The 19,512-nt window shown below is 42.2% G+C and overlaps 1 protein-coding gene across 3 annotated transcripts in view; it reads right to left on the bottom strand.

Annotated features, from left to right (window-relative positions):
• PANK1 (pantothenate kinase 1) overlaps nucleotides 1-19,512 on the bottom strand; it is a 53,783-nt gene that overhangs the window by 19,598 nt on the left and 14,673 nt on the right. For 2 of the 3 annotated variants that reach the window (XM_035024697.1, XM_035024705.1), the window contains exon 2: nucleotides 2,757-3,109. In XM_035024697.1, coding sequence (XP_034880588.1) covers nucleotides 2,757-3,109 — 353 coding nt within the window. The other variant, XM_035024714.1, reaches the window with a different exon arrangement.

A 19,512-nucleotide genomic window follows, 5' to 3' on the forward strand; every position in this document is an offset into this window, starting at 1 on the left:
AAAGAAAGAAAGAAAGAAAGAAAGAAAGAAAGAAAGAAAGAAAGAAAAAAGAAAGAAAGAAAAGAAAAGAAAAGGAAAGGAAAGGAAAGGAAAGGAAAGGAAAAGAGAGGAAAAGAAAAAGGAAACAAGAAATGTAGCTTTGTTCAGTTGAAAGTCTTCCACACAGGGGTCTAACTTAATGTTTGTCTCATGGTTTATAGCTCTTGTATATTCAAAATTGGATGAAGACTAGTTGACATTATCTGAGAATTAAATATATTCACTATAAGTGAAAAGGATATAGTCATTAGATATAGCAATTACAAACTATTCAGGGTCTGCTAAATGTCTTTTAGTTAGCTCTAATTACTTAGGTTTTTAAAATACACTTCTGCAAAGCTGTATTATACCAAAAACAGTGATTTTATACAATAACAATGGCAGGACTTTAAAATATATATATATTAGTATATATATATTTATATATGTATTTATATATATATTTATATATATTAGTATATATATTTATATACGTAAATATATATAGAATATGCACTGCTTTATTTTGTCAGATTGCTTAATATATACAGTAGTAAATATTGATCATTTATAACCAGGTTTCAATTTTCTATTCTGGAAAGGGGAAGAGGGAAGGGCTTGGGATTCAGCACACCTAAGGGTTTTAGCACTTACTGTTCCCTCTGCCTAAAATACCCTTCCTGGGATACTGGCCTGCTTTACTTCATTACTTCTGGTTCCTGCTCCAATGTTACCTCATCACACTAAAACTCTCCCAACCCTTACTATCCCCCTTGCCTTGCTTTTTTTCCCCCCTTCCATAACATATCCCATATATACATACACACACATAGGATATAGTGGTATATTCTGTATTTCTATATTCATTTGCTTATTTAATTACTGACCGTCTCCCCACACTAGAATGTACGCTCCTGGAGGGCAGGGGCTTTGTTTTGTTCGTAACAGTACTTGGCGCACAGAAGGAGCGCAATAAATCCTTGTTGGGTGAGTGAATGAAGGCCTAGAAAAGAGGATGAGAAGACCTATCCATCGTCGCACACTTTGGCACTTAGCATACTGACAGACAGGCTACGGGAAGAGATCAATTCTGTCTTCATTTTGCCTGAGACTGAGCGTGGAAACAGAAGGCAGCCCTTTTCCTTTCTTTTATGGATGTATGCCCCTAGCTAGCCAGGCTGTTTGGCAAATACTCCGGACTTACTCCCTGCTCCAATCTATTCATTAGGCTCCAGCAGCCTGCCTGAAGAAGTAGAAGCTTCTTTATCTTGGTTATTTTAAAATACGACCTTTCTCAGTTCAGAACCTTGAGAAACACACTTGCTCACAGCCAACATATATTGAGTAACTTTTTCCCAGAACATTACCCCGAGGAGGAACGGAGGCATTGAGGGATGTTGCAAAATGTCCCAGGTCACCTGGGTTCTTGAGGCTCCCTAGTGGAGATGCCCAGATAAGGCGACCTGGGGAGTTCTCAGCACTAGGGCTGGGTCAGCATATTCTTCTGAGTCAGAACTGAGCTGAGACCCGCTCTTACTAGGAGGCACTGCTAGAGCCCCTTAATCCCTCCTTAGCTTTAGTTTCTTAATCCATGGCGCACAAGAATGCTGTACTTCCTGGTCTCCAAAGGTGACTTCAGGTTCTGATGTTCTAGAACTCCTCCCTTCTCTCTGCACTTTACTGCCACCTTTTTGCCGATGATAATACTGAGGGCTCCAGGGGGGAATGTCTCACCCAAAGTCACCCAACTAGTTCAATGCTAGAATTCAGGTTCAATGCTTTTCCAACCATGAGCTCAAATTTAATTTTCATGCCCCTGGATCTCAGCCTTTTCAGTTTCAAAACTCTGATCATTGGGCCCCTTTGGTGGGAAAAAGATGCCATGGATCACTCAGCTGAGAGGCAGCGTCAAATTCCACCGAAATGTCGGGAAAGGGGACCGAGAAGAAAAACCAAAACCTGCTACCATCAGTCTCACTCAGGGCACTGTGCCAGGGCTCCGTTGCTGGCTCTCCTGGAAACTACTTAGTATGCTCCGTGGGATAAAGGATGTTACTTTTGATGATCCAAATAAAATTTGTATTTATAGCTTCATTAAATACCACAAGTAATGTATTGATTCATTAATTTATTCATTAATGCTAGACTTGAGGGCAAGACTGAATACACTGGTTCCATGACAGAATGCGGTAATTTGCACTCCGGGCTTTGAAAAAGTGTACTTTACAACTTACCTTACTATATGTTCAACTTTCTGGCAAGACTAACCCCCAAATCTTCCAACCCTTTCTTCTCTAATACCCAGTCACTTCAGTTGAACCTAGCTAACCTTCTTCTCTCTTTATTTTCTACATCTTTTATTGCACTTTATTCTCATTTTATCCCCTGTGGGTTGACGCTGGCCAGTAGAGAGATTATCTTGATTGTAGAGATGGGGAAATTGGAACACACAGCTGTTAAAAGAATGATGACGACAGCTAATACTTGTGAGCATTTACTAAGCGCCAGGTACATATTTTCTCACTTAATCCTGCATGGAACAACACTATGAGGTATGAACTATCCAGACACGGGAGGGAACTGAGGCACAGAGAGGTGAAGTGAACCTGTCCAGAGTCCCAAGGCTAGCAGTCTAGCTCTTCCACACGAGAAGCCGTGATTATGGACACGGGAGAGGCTTTCTTTCCTTCTCTGAGAGGCGGTTTTGTTGTTTTGTACCAAGCACAAAGCTGACATACCATTCTGAAGTCCTTTTCGAACTTGAAAGCCCCGCCTCCCGTGGCGCAGAGAGTGGTGTGAAGGCTGGAGAAGTTCTTCTCGCTGCCCATCTGGATGAACCTGTGCATCGCACAGCTGGGGAAGCGGATGAAGTGCAGGTTCCCTTTGCGCCCACACACGGTCAAATTTTTCAGTTCTAGGTGGACATCTCGGATCCCGGTTTTCCCGTAAGCCGTGTTAGAAGTCAAATACTTCCTGATGCTCTTCAGGTTCTCCACCTCCTCTTGTTCCTCTTCGGCTGTAATATCCTTTGGTTCAAAGTAGACCAGTTTAACCAGTGTTCCACCGATATCCATGCCGAACCAGGGGAATGCTAGAGGACAGAAAGATAGTACTGTTGAATTCTCTGCATTTAAAGAGATGCTCAATTTCTGGATATCCGATAATGAAATGCAGTGGTGTCACATCTGTATGTGCATTTAACATCCAATGCCCCTACCTTCAACTCTATGTGCCTAAAAGAAGACACAGGCAAGGAGAAATTCACCATTTAAATGGTGCCCATGATTCTGCCCATACTCCACTCAGGGTCTGCCTCAGGACTGAGCCTGAGAAGAGAAACAGGACTTTGTAGTCCCCTAGACCTGTCCCAATTCCCAGGGCTTCTTAGGGCTCGAGTATCTTCCCAAGCTGGGTACAATTCCAATTCTTAAAGATCTATTTCTGCATACACCATGCTCCCAAATGCTAACGATTTTATCAGAATCTTGGCCAAAGAACAACCATCTATTTCAACAACAGGGGAAACACTGGCTATGTTAGGTGGACCACGAGGCGTATTGGTCTCTAACCCACATGGCACACTCCTAGGGCACTTTTCAATGACAACTGTTACAGCATTCAATTTTTGCCTCCACAAGCTGACTCTACAAGACATGAGTCTGCTGCTTTAATCTACAGAATAAGCGGAAGGAGGAAGTGAGTGGGTTATGAGAGACGATGACCCTACGGTAGCATAACTCTAAAGAGAACAGCTCCTGTCATAGCTCATTTCTTTCTTCATGAAGCAGAGACCCTCTCTGCCTCAGAATGGCCTGCTAAGGAGTCCTCAACCCAGCTGTGGGCTAGAATCGCCTTCAGCATCCCGATTCTCCTCTCCTCTCCCACAGGTTCTGATTTAAGTCAGGGTTGCAACCCGGGCATGACTATTTTCTGAAAGTTCCCTAGTGGTTCCAATCTGCAGCCTTGGGAACTGCTAAACCAGAAGAACCATGGCCTCTGACAGGCAAGCCCACCAACAGGCACAGCTCCTGACCAGGTCTGCAACACGAAGGCATGCCTTTAGGGGACGACATATTGCATGCGTGTGCGTGTACATTATATATATATATGAAATATATATGAAATCTGCTCGAGATGTTTATCTATAACAAAATAAATCTCCATCATCATAATTTTTCTTGTTATTAAAAGAACAGGGAGAGCTCCCTAAACAGGCCGATTTCATTTAGAGGCGACCTGGAAAGTTAATGTTGTGCTGTCAGATGCTCTGCAGTGAACACTGAGCAGACCCAAATGAGACTGCAAAATCTGGGGGCTCCCTTTTCATTTCCCTCGGCAGACTCCACGGGCTAAATCTGAAACTGTAATATTAAAGCTGAGTTTAAAGATACAGGGAGCTCAAATGACTTCTTTCAAGAAGTTTATTTTTATTTATTTATTTATTTATTTATTTATTTTTTTATTCTTATGTTAATCCCCATACATTACAACATTAGTTTTAGATGAAGTGTTCCATGATTCATTGTTTGTGCACAACACCCAGTGCTCCATGCAGAATGTGCCCTCCTCCATACCCACCACCAGGCTAACCCATCCTCCCACCCCCCTCCCCTCTAGAACCCTGTTTGTTTTTCAGAGTCCATCGTCTCTCATGGTTCGTCTACCCCTCCGATTTCCCCCGCTTCATTCTTCCCCTCCCGCTAGCTTCTTCTTCTTCTTCTTCTTTTTTTTTTTTTCTTAACATATATTGCATTATTTGTTTCAGAGGTACAGATCTGAGATTCAACAGTCTTGCACAATTCGCAGCGCTTACCAGAGCACATACCCTCCTCAGTGTCTATCACCCAGTCACCCCATCCCTCCCACCCCACCCCCCACTCCAACAACACTCAGTTTGTTTCCTGCGATTAAGAATTCCTCATATCAGTGAGGTCATATGATACATGTCTTTCTCTGTTTGACTTATTTCACTCAACATAATAACAAGAAGTTTATTTTATTCAGCCCTGGAGAATATCCATATAAGCCCTAGTCAAGTTGTGCATTGTCCCACCCTGAGATTACATGGCCAGGAACATGAGGGAGACCTCCAGACCTCCAGTTTTTTTTCTGGGCTAGTCTCCTGTTCGGCCCTCTCCATCGGGAAGTTGGGGAGGGCGGGGGGAGAGGTACGGAGCGGGAAGCCATCCCTGTGTGTGCAATGTTTCCTCCAGCGCTTCACTGCTGTCCTTTGAGCTGTAATCCAAGCCAGCAGCTCCACCCTTGGAAGCACTAACTCTGAACAAATACAGAAAAATAAAGCGCCAAACCCCCAAAAGATTAAGAGCAGCAGATTCCACTAACAAGACCAAGGTCACAAATGTCCTATTATAATTGTGGAGGATGGCAAAGCAAATCCCACACAGCCCAGGGCAGGTTGGGAAGTTTGCTTGTCCTAGCAGGAGATAATAGAAAACTGGAAATAGTTCACCCCTACCAGTCAGTTCAACTCACAGATGACATTTCTTGGTCCCTTCTCTAAAACTCACAGTCAGCATGGCCCATGGTGTAGCTAATAGGTCAAACCTCAAATCAGGATTCACAGCTGCTTTCCATAAACAGCAGTCGGTAACCAGCTCACGGTCACTCCCTCCACCTCTCTGGATCGCAATTCCCTTATCTGTGAAAGTAATGGATTGCAGTAGAATGGACTCCACTTCTCTCCCTACTATAAACTTCTACGGATTCTTTCAGAAGTAGAAAAAAAATCACAACCACCCCCAATCATGTAGGCTGACCAGAGCCCTAGTTTTAATCTCCACTGAAATACTTTATGGCATGTCAACAGGTGCCTGGGCTATGCAATCAGTGTTGCAGGTATAATCCATTCTTATCATTGTAGGAAAGATACCTACTACTGGACAGGATGGGGGAAGGGTATTCTGGAACATTGCTAGGCTAACCATTTGGAAGAACTCTAGCAACACCTCTTAAAATGAAAAGTACACATACATTTTTAACTCAGCTAATCCCTCTCCTGGACCATATTTAAAAAGCACCAGTATTTGAGGATAGGTATAAGAATGTTCATTGCATACGACCCAGCAATTGCACTACTAGGTATTTATCTAAAGGATAAAAACACAGTGATTAAAATGAGCACATGCACCCCAATGTTTATAGCAGCAATTTCATAACCGCCAAAATATGGAAAGAGCCCAGATGTCCATCGACAGATGAATGGATAAAGAAGATGTGGTGTGTATATATATATAGATGTGTATATATATATGTGTGTGTGTGTGTATATGAATATATATACACACACACACACACTGGAATATTACTCAGCCATCAGAATGAAATCTTGCCATTTGCAACGGCATGAATGGAACTAGAGGGTATTATGCTAAGCGAAATAAGTCAGTCAGAGAAAGACAAATACCATGATTTCACTCATATGTGGAATTTAAGAAACAAAACAGATGAACATAGGGGAAGGGAAGGAAAAATAAAATAAGATAAAAGCGGAGAGGGAGGCAAACCACAAGAGACTCTTAACTATAGGGAACAAACTGAGGGTTTGCTGGAGGGGATGGTGGGTGGGGGGATGGGGTAACTGGGTGATAAGCATTAAAGGAGGGCACTTGACGTAATGAGCACTGGGTGTTATATGCAACTAACGAATCACTAAACTCTATCCCTGGAACTAATAATACACTATATGTTAACTAAATTGAATTTAAATAAAAAAGAAAAAAAAAGAATGTTCATTGCAGCACCATTTACAGCGGCCAAATTAAAAAAAAAAACAAAAACAGGGGCACCTGGCTGGCTTAGTCAGAAGACCTTGTGACTCTTGATTCATGAGTTCCAGACCCACACTGGGTGTAGAGATTACTTAAATGAATAAAAACTTAAAAAAAAAAAAAAACCGCCAACACAAAAACAAAAACCTGAAAACAAAGTGCATGCCCTGTAACAGGAAAACTGTTCAACAAAGTTTATTGTTTCCAAACCATGGAATACTGGGCACACATTGAAAAGAATGAATGAGATCTATATCAGTTGCCTGATAGCCCTAAGCTTCTGTTAATGAGAAAAGTAAAAGATGCCAAGAAGTGCAAATAATTTATTTACCCTTTTTGGTTTGAAAAAAAAAAAAAGAGGAGGGAAGGCAGGCAGGAAAGAAGGAAAGCAGGTAGAAGGGAGAACCCTATGTTTATGATTACATGAGCTTGCTGAAAGATAGAGAAGCCTATCCCTCCAGGCTGTTAATATCTTTAGCAGGTGGTAGGATGGACAGGCTGTATGAGTGGAGGCTAGAAATTAGGGGAGGGGATGGAGAAATGTCTACACTCAAATCACTCAGTACACGCAGAAGTAAAATAAATAAATTAAATAAATAAATAAATAAACAAACAAAAGAGGAATTCAGTGACAATGGAAAACAGGAGACATCCCAGCACAGAATGGACAGAACAAGCTGTGTGAAACCCAGAAAATAATCTAGTTCTGTAGTCGAAATCTACTATTCACCCAGCCACAGCTGTCACCAGCCCTTGGAAATGAAGAGTCCCTCCGTGGCTTTTTATTTGGTTGGCTATTGGTAAGTACGAGCGACTACAAAGCGTTCTCACTTTTAAAAACATGACAGGGGACACCTAAACATTTCATAAGTTATTTAAAATCCTGCTGTCTTTCCTGCTTCACCTCCTGCTCATTTCAAAGCTATTGTTGGCAACTCACAAAACAGTGGGAAAAAGTGTAGAGTTCTGAAAATTCAGTTATATCAGCAGTTTTGCTTAAGGTAAAAGGGAATAAAGATCGGAACACTACATTAGTTTAAATGGCAATAGAAACTGCTTTCACTTACCTATGTTCCTTTCTTACCCTCATGAAAAAAATAAATGCTCTTCTATTCACATTTTAATGCTTTTATAGAAACTATCAGATTTTTGAATGCAGTTTTATTCATCTTCCTGATATCAAGGTGTACCCAAATCTTACACTTCCTAACCATAAGCCATGGATGGAGATAAAAGACAAGGGGAAGGAAGAACATCCCAGTGCAGCTATCATCCATGACTCATGTCTTCTTTAATCCAGAATATCCAAATGCGTTGATAAATGCAGCTGAACCACTGATAAGAGTCTGTTCTGTGTTTGCCAGGAGTGATGCTGGTTCTAGATACAGAATGTCTGCATTCACCCTCTACTCCTTCTTCAACCAGATGTCATTTTTTACGAATTTCTAGAATATTCCTCAAAGATGTTCAGCAGGAGACAAGGCTTAAAGTGCACAAGAAGACTTTCACAAACAACTGATTTACTCATTCAAGATGGTTTCTACCATAGTGAGGTGTGTATAAATGAGAAGCCAACATTTATCAAACAAGGTGCTACAGATAAGTAGTGGACTTTAGGTCCACCTTCTCTTAGCATATTATAAAGAATCATCGTAATAATGAAGAGCAAAAGGAACTATTTTCCAAAGAAATTCTGGCACAGGTGCACCAGGAAACATACACAAAGATGTTCATTGCGGTAATTTTTAACAATGAGGGTGCCTGGGTGGCTCAGATGGTTAAGCGTCTGCCTTCAGCTCAGGTCATGATCCCAGGGTCCTGGGATCGAGTCCCGCATCGGGCTCTCTGCTCCTTGGGAGCCTGCTTCTCCCTCTGCCTCTCTCGCTCTCTGTCTCTTACGAATAAATAAATAAAATCTTTAAAAAAATTTTTTTTTAACAATGAAAAACTGGTAACAATGTAGACATCCATCAATATGTAAATAAAATGTAATATACTTACAGGATGGAATACGATATAGCTATGAGAACAGCTAGATTTATATGTCTCAAGATAGATGGAGCCCAAAAATGCTGAAGGAAAACCGCTTTAATGGTGAACCAATGACATATAGGTTGTCACTCCCAGGCCAGAACATTTAATTACAGGCATGAGACCCTCCAGCGCTTTCCCAGAGCAACGGGAACATTCCAGATGTTGGCTGACCTGTCAGCTTAGGTCCTGGAGTGAGGACGTAGCCGGTCTTCAATGTACATACAGCATGAGCACGAAATGAACCTTTGTTCTTTAAACCACCCAGACTTGGGTATCATCTGTTACTGCAGCAGACCCGAAGCCAACAAAAAAGGTCGGGCAGCCGGGAGGGAGGAAACGGATTTTGGAGGCTGGCAAAGCATTTGGTAAAATCATCATGTTATGATGACTTGAAAGGCAGATAACATACCTAAAGAATTAGTAGATACTGTGGAAGAGACTGAAAGTCAAATGTTAGTAGCATGTGTTGGTTACCGTCGGCTGCATTTTATTTTTTAATTTTTATTTATTTATTTATTTTTGTAAAAGTAGGCTCCACACTTGACTTGGGGCTTGAACTTATAACCCTGAGATCAAGGGTTGCATGCGCTACTGACGGAGCCAGCCAGGCACCCTGTTGGCTGCATTTTAAAAGGTGCACCCAGAAACAAACTGAGGATTGCTGGAGGGGAGGGGGGTCGGGGGATGGGGTAACTGGGGGATGGGCATTAAGGAGGGCACATGATGTAACGAACACTGGGTGTTATATGCAACTGATGAATCACTGAACTCTACCTCTGAAATTAACAATACACTATATGTTAATTAATTGAATTTAAATTAAAAAAATAAAAAGGAATTTACCATTAAAAAAAAAAAGTGCACCCAGAAAGTAACTGACTCGTTTACAAACAAAAAGAGGGAATAGGGTCCATCAAGTCAGACTTGCAGGGTTGGAAAAAGTAGCTGCTTCTCTTCCCCAACAGATAAACGATGAAAAATGAGAAAGGAGAAAGGCTTTGCATGAGAGAGGACAATTAGCACTTAGCTGTGGGGTGAGGTTCAAAGGAAGAGAATAGGTTATCACACTCTCTCTTAATACTTTGAAAGGGGGGCGCCTGGGTGGCTCAGTTGGTTAAGCGACTGCCTTCGGCTCAGGTCATGATCCTGGAGTCCCGGGATCGAGTCCCACATCGGGCTCCCTGCTCAGCGGGGAGTCTGCTTCTCCCTTTGACCCTCCCCCCTCTCATGCTCTCTCTATCTCATTCTCTCTCTCAAATAAATAAATAAAATCTTAAAAAAAAATACTTTGACAGGGTTACAAAGTCTCCAAGTAAAGATGCAGTTAAGGTCTTGGCTTCTTAGTTAATTCTTTCAATTAGAATACCTCAGGGAAAAAGAGACCAGAGGTGTGGCTTCCCCACCAAAGGCTGACAGATTCAAAGTATCATCAATTAAGTCAATAAAGAAATGTTGGAAGCAAAACTACAAAGGCATCCAGTGAACATAAGTATGCCAAGGACTGAGGGCTTGGCATATGGAAATAAACTAGAGTTAGATAGGAAACTTATTTCTCTTTGAAAAGAGTTGTACTGCCAGAGAATGCCTGAGCCCCTAACCCTCTAAAGTCAGCTGAGAAAGCGGCTCAGCTCCTACAAAGGACATAGTCTTCAGTCTCACCTTAGTTGTGATCCAGGAGGTTATTGGAAAAAACCAAGGCCTGAAGAGAGCAATGGATTGGGGAGCCCCTTTCCGAAAGAACAATCAAGACCCCAAAGAAACATCCTCTACCTATAAGTCAGGGAGCCCAGATGGATTTCAGAATTGCTTCAGCACTTTAGAACGACTAAGGACCAATGAATGGAGGTCTCCCATCCACCTCCTTTCTGAATAGGAATGTATACTGGGTTTTCCAATCTTTCTTTCACCATTATTTATTAATATATGATGTTGGGGAGGGGACACAGCAGGTAATTGCCCTCTTTTAGTTCAGAAGTCTCTAGCTCAAGAGGACATACATCCAGAGTTGATGTCGAAACCACTTTGTATCACCCCCTAATTTAGATCCCCCTGCACATCATCCAGATGCCATGACTGGGTGAGGCTTTGGGGCTGTCTACTTTGGGATGGGAATGCCTATATTTCGCCTGCAGTTGGGAGAGCAAGGCAATTACCTGGTAATCAGAAGAGTAAACGGTGGTAGTCACTAGTGCTGCTGGCCAAATATTTCTGGTTCTCTTCCTGCCAGCCCATGGGGTCAGACTGCGGCTCCTGGCCATTTTATAATTGAGCTGGGCAACATGCCTAATCCAGTCAGTGAATGTACATGGACATGGTGTATGTCACTTCCAGGCAAGAGCACTTACGGCTGGGGTGAGACCCTTCGGAACTCTTTCTCTGTTACCATGAACAGCAAAATCCAAGATAATGACTTGGCATCATCTGGGTCATCTGTGTCAGAGCGAGGATGAGCCAGAATGGAGCCCCCAGCCACCCCCTCAATGGGTTTATAGTGTGAATGAGAAATAAACCTTTGTTGTTTTAAGGAACTGAGATTTGACGGTTGTTATGCAGATGATTTGCCTATCCTGAGTAATATACCCTCCATCAAAATCTGGGTATTTTTTCCCCTGGAACCCTCCCTCTCCTGCAGGACCAGATCCAGGGATCTGGGGATCCAGGGACTTCCAGTATCGCTGATAAACATGAGGTAGCTGAGCATTAATAAAAAGATATGTAGGTCCTGTTGCATGTATTTCTGTCTAAAAATTTTTCCAAACACAAACCAGGATTGGCTATCTAGTAGTAATTTAAAACCGTGAAATGAATCTGTATTCCAAATGCTGTGATGGAGATATTTAAATTTTTATTGGTAGTCGATGGCTTTATTTTTTATTTATTTTTTTGGTAGTCGATGGCTTTAAAACAAAGCCTGTTTCTTAAAGACCTTTCTGGAACACTAGAATAGTCTCTGAGAGGCACCCATGCTTCCTGCAGTAAATTTCAAGGGTTACACAGTGAACTCCAAATAGCATCAATGAGCAAAGACCAAAAAGAACCCCCAACAACCACAATGCAGAAAAGATTTCCTACCAAAGAAATAATTTTAAAGGGCTAAGGGAGCCTGACAGTAGAAAATCTACCTCCTCTTGAACAACCAGCCAGAGCTTTAAGGTGTTCCTGGTGAGGCAAAGTTCACTAATACTAGTATTTCTTCCTGTGTGTAAGATTAGCGCCTTTGGGCACAGGTCTGACTCAGCAAGCAGTTGCTGTCCTGCCCAGTTTAACATATCTCTCGAGGTTCCACCAAGCTGGAATTTGTTGAAATAATTGTGAATGGGGAACAGTGGGATTGAATTTCTTTTCCCACTACTTGCGAATAGATTTTTTTTAAAGATTTTATTTATTTATTTGAGAGAGCGTGCAAGTGGGGGGAGGAGCAAGGGGAGAGGGACAAGCAGACTCTGTGCTTAGCCTAGAGCCGAACTCGGGGCTCGATCCCAGGACCCTGAGATATGACCTGAGCTGAAATCAAGAGTTGGGCACTTAATGGACTGAGCCACCCAGGTGCCCCACAAATAGATTTGTTGAGCTAACTAATGGGTAGAAAAGATATTTTAGGTTTGTATAATCAATAGGAAAAAAAAGACTTTTAAAGCACTGATATTTTGGGGCCCCTGGGTGGCTCAGTCGGTTAAGTGTCTGTCTGCCTTCGGCTCAGGTCATGATGCTGGGGTCCTGGGATCCTGGGATCGAGCCTTGTGTTGGGCTCCCCACTGAACAGGGAGCCTGCTTCTTCCTCTGCCCTTCCACCCTGCTCGTGCGTGCACTCGCTCTCAAATAAATAAATAAAATTTTAAAAAAAAAGCACTGATGTTTTTACGCTACATGAATACTATTATGTTGAAGTTGCCTAAGGACCTCTACATGTTAAAAAAACCCAAACTTTGTTAACTTAGATCTGAGTGTGTAATAGAATTGTATTTCTTAAAAAATTAGTTCTTGGGGCACCTGCGTGGCTCAGTTGGTTAAGCGACTGCCTTCGGCTCAGGTCATGATCTCAGGGTCCTGGGATCGAGCCCTGCATCGGGGTCCCTGCTCGGCGGGAAGCCTGCTTCTCCCTTTCCCACTCCCCCTGCTTGTGTTCCCTCTCTCGCTGTCTCTCTGTCAAATAAATAAATAAAATCTTAAAAAAAAAATAAGTTCTCTGAGGTCTAGTCTTCCCTTCACCATGTCTAAATTTAGCTGGTAGTATAATGCAGTCTTTGCTAATATATTCATAGAAACATTTAACTTTAAGAGGTGAAAGGGACCTTAGGTCAAGTCCAACATCCTGTTTACAGATAAGAAAATTATGGCTCAGAAAGATCAAGGATTGCCCAAGGTCAGTCCTAGTAGTTTAGACCCATTTTCAGTTTCATGAGCCAGTAAGCTCCCCATTTTGCAAGGCTTGTCTGAGTTGAGTAGCTTGTCACTTGCAGTGACAGCACCCGGACAGACAGGATGGTGGTGGGCAAGTTTCTTCCTTGAGCCATTGACTAAGCTGTAAGCTGGAAGTGGGCTCACCGATCACCAAGGTTCTACTTCTCACATCCCATCATCCTCAACACACACAGCCCTCCAAAACCATACTTTTAACTGCGTAAAACATAAAAGCTGAAAACCTAAGAGCTATTTAAAGACCTTGAAGAAAGTGGTAAATGTAAAATTTAATAAAAGGGTTTCGGTAACACTGTAGAGGAACCCATAATTATTGCACACAGAGCAATCTGCTAAACATTAAATATTCTATGCGAAGAAACTTGAGTCATCCTCTTTCAAATTAACGCACACCAGGTTCCCTTTGTTTGCATTTTAGTCACATGGCAATCCCCAGTGTTGGCAAGGGGACAAGGACACAAGCACTTACAGAGCACTGGTGGGAATGGAGACATGGGCTTTTTGGAAAATACCTGTTAAAAAGCTCCAGATTCCTCCTATATTCTTTAATGTATCAGTTCCACTGTACCCTAAAGAAATAATTATGCATGCATTCAAAAATTTATCTTAAAAAAAAAATCACTGAACTTTTACTACCGTGAGTGAGAAAATTAATTATTGTCCAAACATACAGAGTGGGTTAAATAAACTAAATAAATGATCACCCATTAACACAAAGGAACAAAATACCACCATTAAAATCATTTTGTAGGATGGCATTTAATGATGTGAGGAGAATGTTCATTATATGTTGTTAGGTGAAAAGGGCAGGTGGTTCAATGGTACACTGTACATGATTACAATTTTGTATAAAAATTAAATAGCTATTTGTGCATGGAAAACAAGACTAGAAACTTTAGGCGGAAATGTTAATAGCTGTTATCTCTGAGTCGTGGATTAGGGTAATTTTTTTCTCCTTCTGGCTTTTCTGATGATGCTTTTCAATTGCTTACAATAACACATTTAATCTTCATAATCAAAGTTATTTTATTTATTTATTTATGTATAAAGATTTTATTTATTTATTTGAGAGAGAGAGAGAGAGCACGAGCAGGGGGGAGGGGGAGAAAGGCTGGGGAAGAGGGCAAGAAGCAGACTCCTGCTGAGCAGGGAGGCCAACGCAGGGCTCCGAGCTCGATCCCAGGACCCTGAGATTATGACCTGAGCCGGTCAGATGCCTAACTGACTGGGCCACCCAGGTGCCCAATAATCAGAGTTATTTTTGAATTCTCAAAAACTTCACTGTAATGATGCAAAAGAAAAAGAAATTATTTTACCTTTGTTTCAGGGAGCTGACCTCAGACCTGCTGTCCTGCCCACGGGAACCAGTGTGCCTGCATTCCCCAGCCCCACATCCCCTTCCCTGCTTAAGCAACACCCTGCCCGTGTCAAGCCCTTATTGAAATCCACTAGACACAAGCTATCAATGACAAGGCACGCCTGACCCCCAAGGACAAAGTTGTTTCATCGGTTAGACACCTGACAGGTGGGAATTGAGGGTAGGAAGAGTCCTGACTTACCCTCCTGCACTAACCTTGTAGGTTAAACTTGGCCATTCAAGACGCACTTACAGGGGCAGAGGTACGTTTGCGGGAAAGGATCGGTGTGGGAAAGGCCACACATCCCCGTGTGACAATAACCCTCCTGCCACTCATAGCCTCTGGATCCCGTCAGCTTTTTCCCTCTCATGCGGACTGGGATGGGAACAAAAAGGCTGATCAAAAAAAAAAGGCTGATCATATTCTCATATATGAGAGAGAAAAAGCGAATAGTGAGGATTCCTTTCAGGAGTTCTGAGGCCGGCAGAAATATCATCACAGCAGCCCCCAGAACTAACGCCCGGATTTCACCAGTTCGCTCGGCTACACGCAACAGACTCAGTGCTTAGGGCCTGCGACCTTTTTGGGCACTGGTGAAGATACTGTAATTTCTTTTAAAATTGGAAGAAAACATAGAAACTTTCAGGTCAAAGACAATGTTGTAATATGTCCTATTAGCACATTCGTCTTTATACCAACAGAGTTAAAAGCTATAGCTTTGAATTTCGTAGGGAGGAAGGAGCACATCAAGGCCGAGCGCTGGGGGTCCAGGCAGTTCGCCTCTGTTCACATTCTGCGCCTCACCTAGTCACAGGTTGGAACTGACAAGACACCGGACTGCAGTCTGCTTTGCATTTGCAATTTGAACTGGGTAGCTATGGTTTGTTTACAATTGTATTTCCTTAAAGCAACTTCAATTTGAGTATTTAGTTGCAACTAAATTTAAAATCCAAGTTTTAATGATCTTTATTTTTTAAAAAGGACAAGCTATATTCAACCACATGCTTTCTCAATTTTGCCTCATTATAAAAACTGCTGAAGGTACTTGTTAAAAATATGGGCTCCCAGACCATGGCCTGGAGACTGGGATGCAGCGGGACTGGAGAAAATGGAAAATGTTTTCCAGGGGGTGGGGGCGGGGGGCGGCTGTAATTCTCACTGGTCAAGTTCAAAACTGCTGTTCTAGTTGAATCAAAACGAATGCTGTAAGAAGCTAGAGCACAACTTAAAAGTGAGAAATCCGAGTTTGAATGGGTTGCTCTTGCTTTTAACTGTGAGGGAGCTCTGAGGCGGGCCACAGGGTAGTGCCTGGCAATGACCTGGCAGACGTTCCCATTCCCCAAAGGGACCTGAACACATCTAATTGCTTGTTAATGAAATTATTAATGGACAATTTATACCATGAGAGCCGCAGGTGATTTTTAAATTTTAAACACAGCTTTTGAATTTCCAGGTATCATCCACCCAAGACTAAACCCATGCTCATGGGTTTAGAAACGTTCCACATATGATTAAGTTTCGTCAATGTGCTTCTCTCTCCCAGTGACCCCGTGTTAAAGGTAACCACGCATTCCTCAGTAAAGAAGTTAGCTCATGACACAGTACTGGTGTATTTAGGTCAGGCAGGCAGATGTTCTTTGATTTGCAACCCATGTGGCCGACCTTGATACAGACAACCACATGAAATCTGAACAACAAACAGAAACACCAACATAAAAGCTGTGTTACTTCTTTTTTAGCTTAAGATTTGAGAGAGAGAGAAAAAAACAACAACAACAGGTCTTGCAGGGCGCCATTCTGGTGTTACCCATACATGTATTCTTAGCTTGAACCTGGGCCAGGAGGAAGCAGGGGCAAGATGAAGCTACAGATGAGGGGATCCAAAATGTCAAACCCATGAGGTGAAAAACACTTTTCCTTGAGCGTCTTCCTCAAGTCCCTGAGCAGCTCAGTGAGGCATGGTTTCTTTCCCAAGGTCCTGGAGCCTCTCCCTGCCACCCTTACGAGAGAAAATCAGAGCAGAAGGAGGGATGTCACTCTAGTGACCACTGAGCTCATTCTGTTCCTGTCATCCTCACAGTCAAGCCCTGGACTTCTGTCCTAGGTCCTAAGGAGGGGAAATGATAGGCAAATGAAAACTGTGTCCCAGTCCGCAGTCACACTGTCAAGCTAAGGAAGGGGGGGGGGGCAACTACAGACAGTTAAGGTCATTGTCCCTATTTCTCACCAAGAAGCTGTCTGTTCTGCCCCATATAGAGGCAACAGGAGGTATCAATCTTGCATGTGGTCCTCGGCTTTAATAATGTCACCTTCGTCATCAGAAATATAGTCCCTTGACTAAAAAGAAGATCCTGTAGAGATGTACCAAGGGACAAGAGTACAGTGGCCCTGTGTGATTATTTCCAATGTGATCACTTCAGAACCCAGAACTAACCAGAGCGTCCACCCAGGAATGGTTCCTCCAGCTATCTAATGCCCTGCACTGAAGCTCAAGATGGCAATCTCATTACCTGCTTAAATAAATCCCAGTTTAAACCACCAAGAGGTTTAGCTTTCTGTCTTGATAAGCCACCAGAGCATACGTACTTACTCCAGGGATGCTACTGACAATTTAATACCAGGGAGTGGTTAATTGGAGGCTTCAGGGAGAACTGCAGGGCTAGGTGGCACCACCGGGCGGAACAACAGGTTTACCAGAAATGGGCTTTGTTCATGCACTTTAGCTTGACTGTGAAAGTCTGGCAAATCTTTAAAGTCGAGCTGAGTGGGGACTGAGGAAAGATACGCCAACTGCTCACATGGCATTACAAGCTGAAAGAAAGATCACAAGCCCCTCTTCAAATAATCTGAGAACAACTACATGCTGATGGATAAACTGATTCATGAACAGATATTTATGACAGTGAGAGGCACTGTGACACAGAGCCAGGATACGGCCGTGAACTGGCCCCTTTGGCACTTACATTCCAGTCTGCAAGGACTGATCGTTAATCAAGAACAATCAGGAAAGAGTGAAAACTCTGTTATGAGTGAAATCCACATTGTCTTAGGACCAGACACCATTTAAAACAATCCTTTACTATTTACGAATGGCAGCTCTAAGCAGGGTTCCCTCTTAGGCACAATAACCATCAGAAAGTTAAGCCTAAGACTTCCTAGCCATTCAAGAACCTTATCATTAAACTGGAGATGACACTCAAACCTACAAAAAAGTTTAAAACCATAGGATGTGAGTGTTGGAGGGACATAAGAGCACTTTGAGGGAAATGCGCAACAAAGTCACAATGAGATACCACTTTGAACCCACTAGAGTGGCTATAATTTAAAAAATGGAAAATGCCAAGTGTTGGTGAGGATGTGGAGAAATTGGGAACCCCTTACACTGTTGGTGGGAATATAAAATAGTGCAGTCACTTTGGAAAACAGTCTGACAGTTCTGCAGGAGGTTAAACATAAGCTAATATATGATTTAGCAAGTCCACTCTCAGGTACACACCCAAGAGAAATGGACACATGTCCACATAAAAAGTTGTACGTGAATGTTCATAGCAGCATTACTCATAATAGCCAGAAAGTGGAAACAACCTGAATGTCCACCAACTGATGAATGGATCGATAACCTATGCTGTCTCCATTCAATGAAGTATTATTCGGCAATAAAAAGGAATGAAATACTGATATGCACTAAGACATAGATGAACGTTGAAAACACTATGCTAAGTGAAAGGAACCAATCACAAGAGACCACCTACTGTATGACTCCAATATATGAAATGTCTACCATAGGTAAATCTGTAAGAGGCGGAAATATTAGTGGTTGCCTGGTATTGGGAGTTGTGGGGCAAAAAGGAGTGACCGCCAATAAGTTTTCGGGGTGGGGGGCTATGGTTCTAAAACTGACTGTGGTAATGGTTGCACTCTGTGAATACGCTACAAACCACCTAATTGCACACTTTAAATGGGTGAATTGCATGTGAATTATATCTTAAAGCAGATTTTATACATATATGAAGCTCTGGCCTAATATCTTCATTTTATAGATAACTTTTAAAATATAAATGCCAAATTGGGGTGCCTGAGTGGCTCAGTCAGTTAAATGACTGCCTTCAGCTCAGGTCATGATCCCGGGGTCCTGGGATCGAGTCCCGCATCGGGCTCCCTACTCGGCGGGGAGCCTGTTTCTCCCTCTCCTTCTGCCCCTCCCTCCCTGCTTGTGCTCTCTCTCTCTCTCACACATAAATAAGTAAAATCTTTTAAAAAATAAATAAAATATAAATGCCAAGTTATAATTGTTCTTGAAGAAAATCTTTCTAAAATGCATGACCCACTTTCCCATATTTTTAAAGAAAATAAACAGTAAAAAAATTTTAACTCTTCCTGATTACTGACGGGCATATGAGAATCAATTTTTGTGCCCATTATAGACTGATGCCTTCAGGAACCACATGAATCTGTGCCTCCCAGGCTGCTATGACTTGAGTATTCTTTTGTCTCTATTATAGCTTTCTCTGTCTTGCTTTTGGGCTAATGCTGTTAATTTCTTGCTGCTATCAATGTTACTGCGGTATATCTATCCCAAACCTGCTGGATATGAATGCAGAGAAACCAGAAAATCAAGTCTGTTAAAAACTGTGCTTTTGGTAAGAGTAAATGGACTCAGAGAGAGCACAGGAAGTACTCTGAATGCAAAATGCAAAAGCATCTCCAATTTTATCTACTTTCCAACACTGATTTGGGTGGCTCATAAGTGTTTGCTTCCTTCCAGTTTCTCAGCTGCCTTCTGGCTCATTGCTGGCAAGTTTCCAGAAGTGACGATCACTGTCATTAGTAATAAATGTTTTCTTTTACTATAACAATTTTTATCAAAGGCACAGCTAAATGTAATATCCAGTTGG

This window comes from Mirounga leonina, unplaced genomic scaffold (assembly GCF_011800145.1).
Source record: "Mirounga leonina isolate KUSES-001 unplaced genomic scaffold, KU_Mleo_1.0 Mir_114, whole genome shotgun sequence".
Lineage (NCBI taxonomy): Eukaryota > Metazoa > Chordata > Mammalia > Carnivora > Phocidae > Mirounga > Mirounga leonina.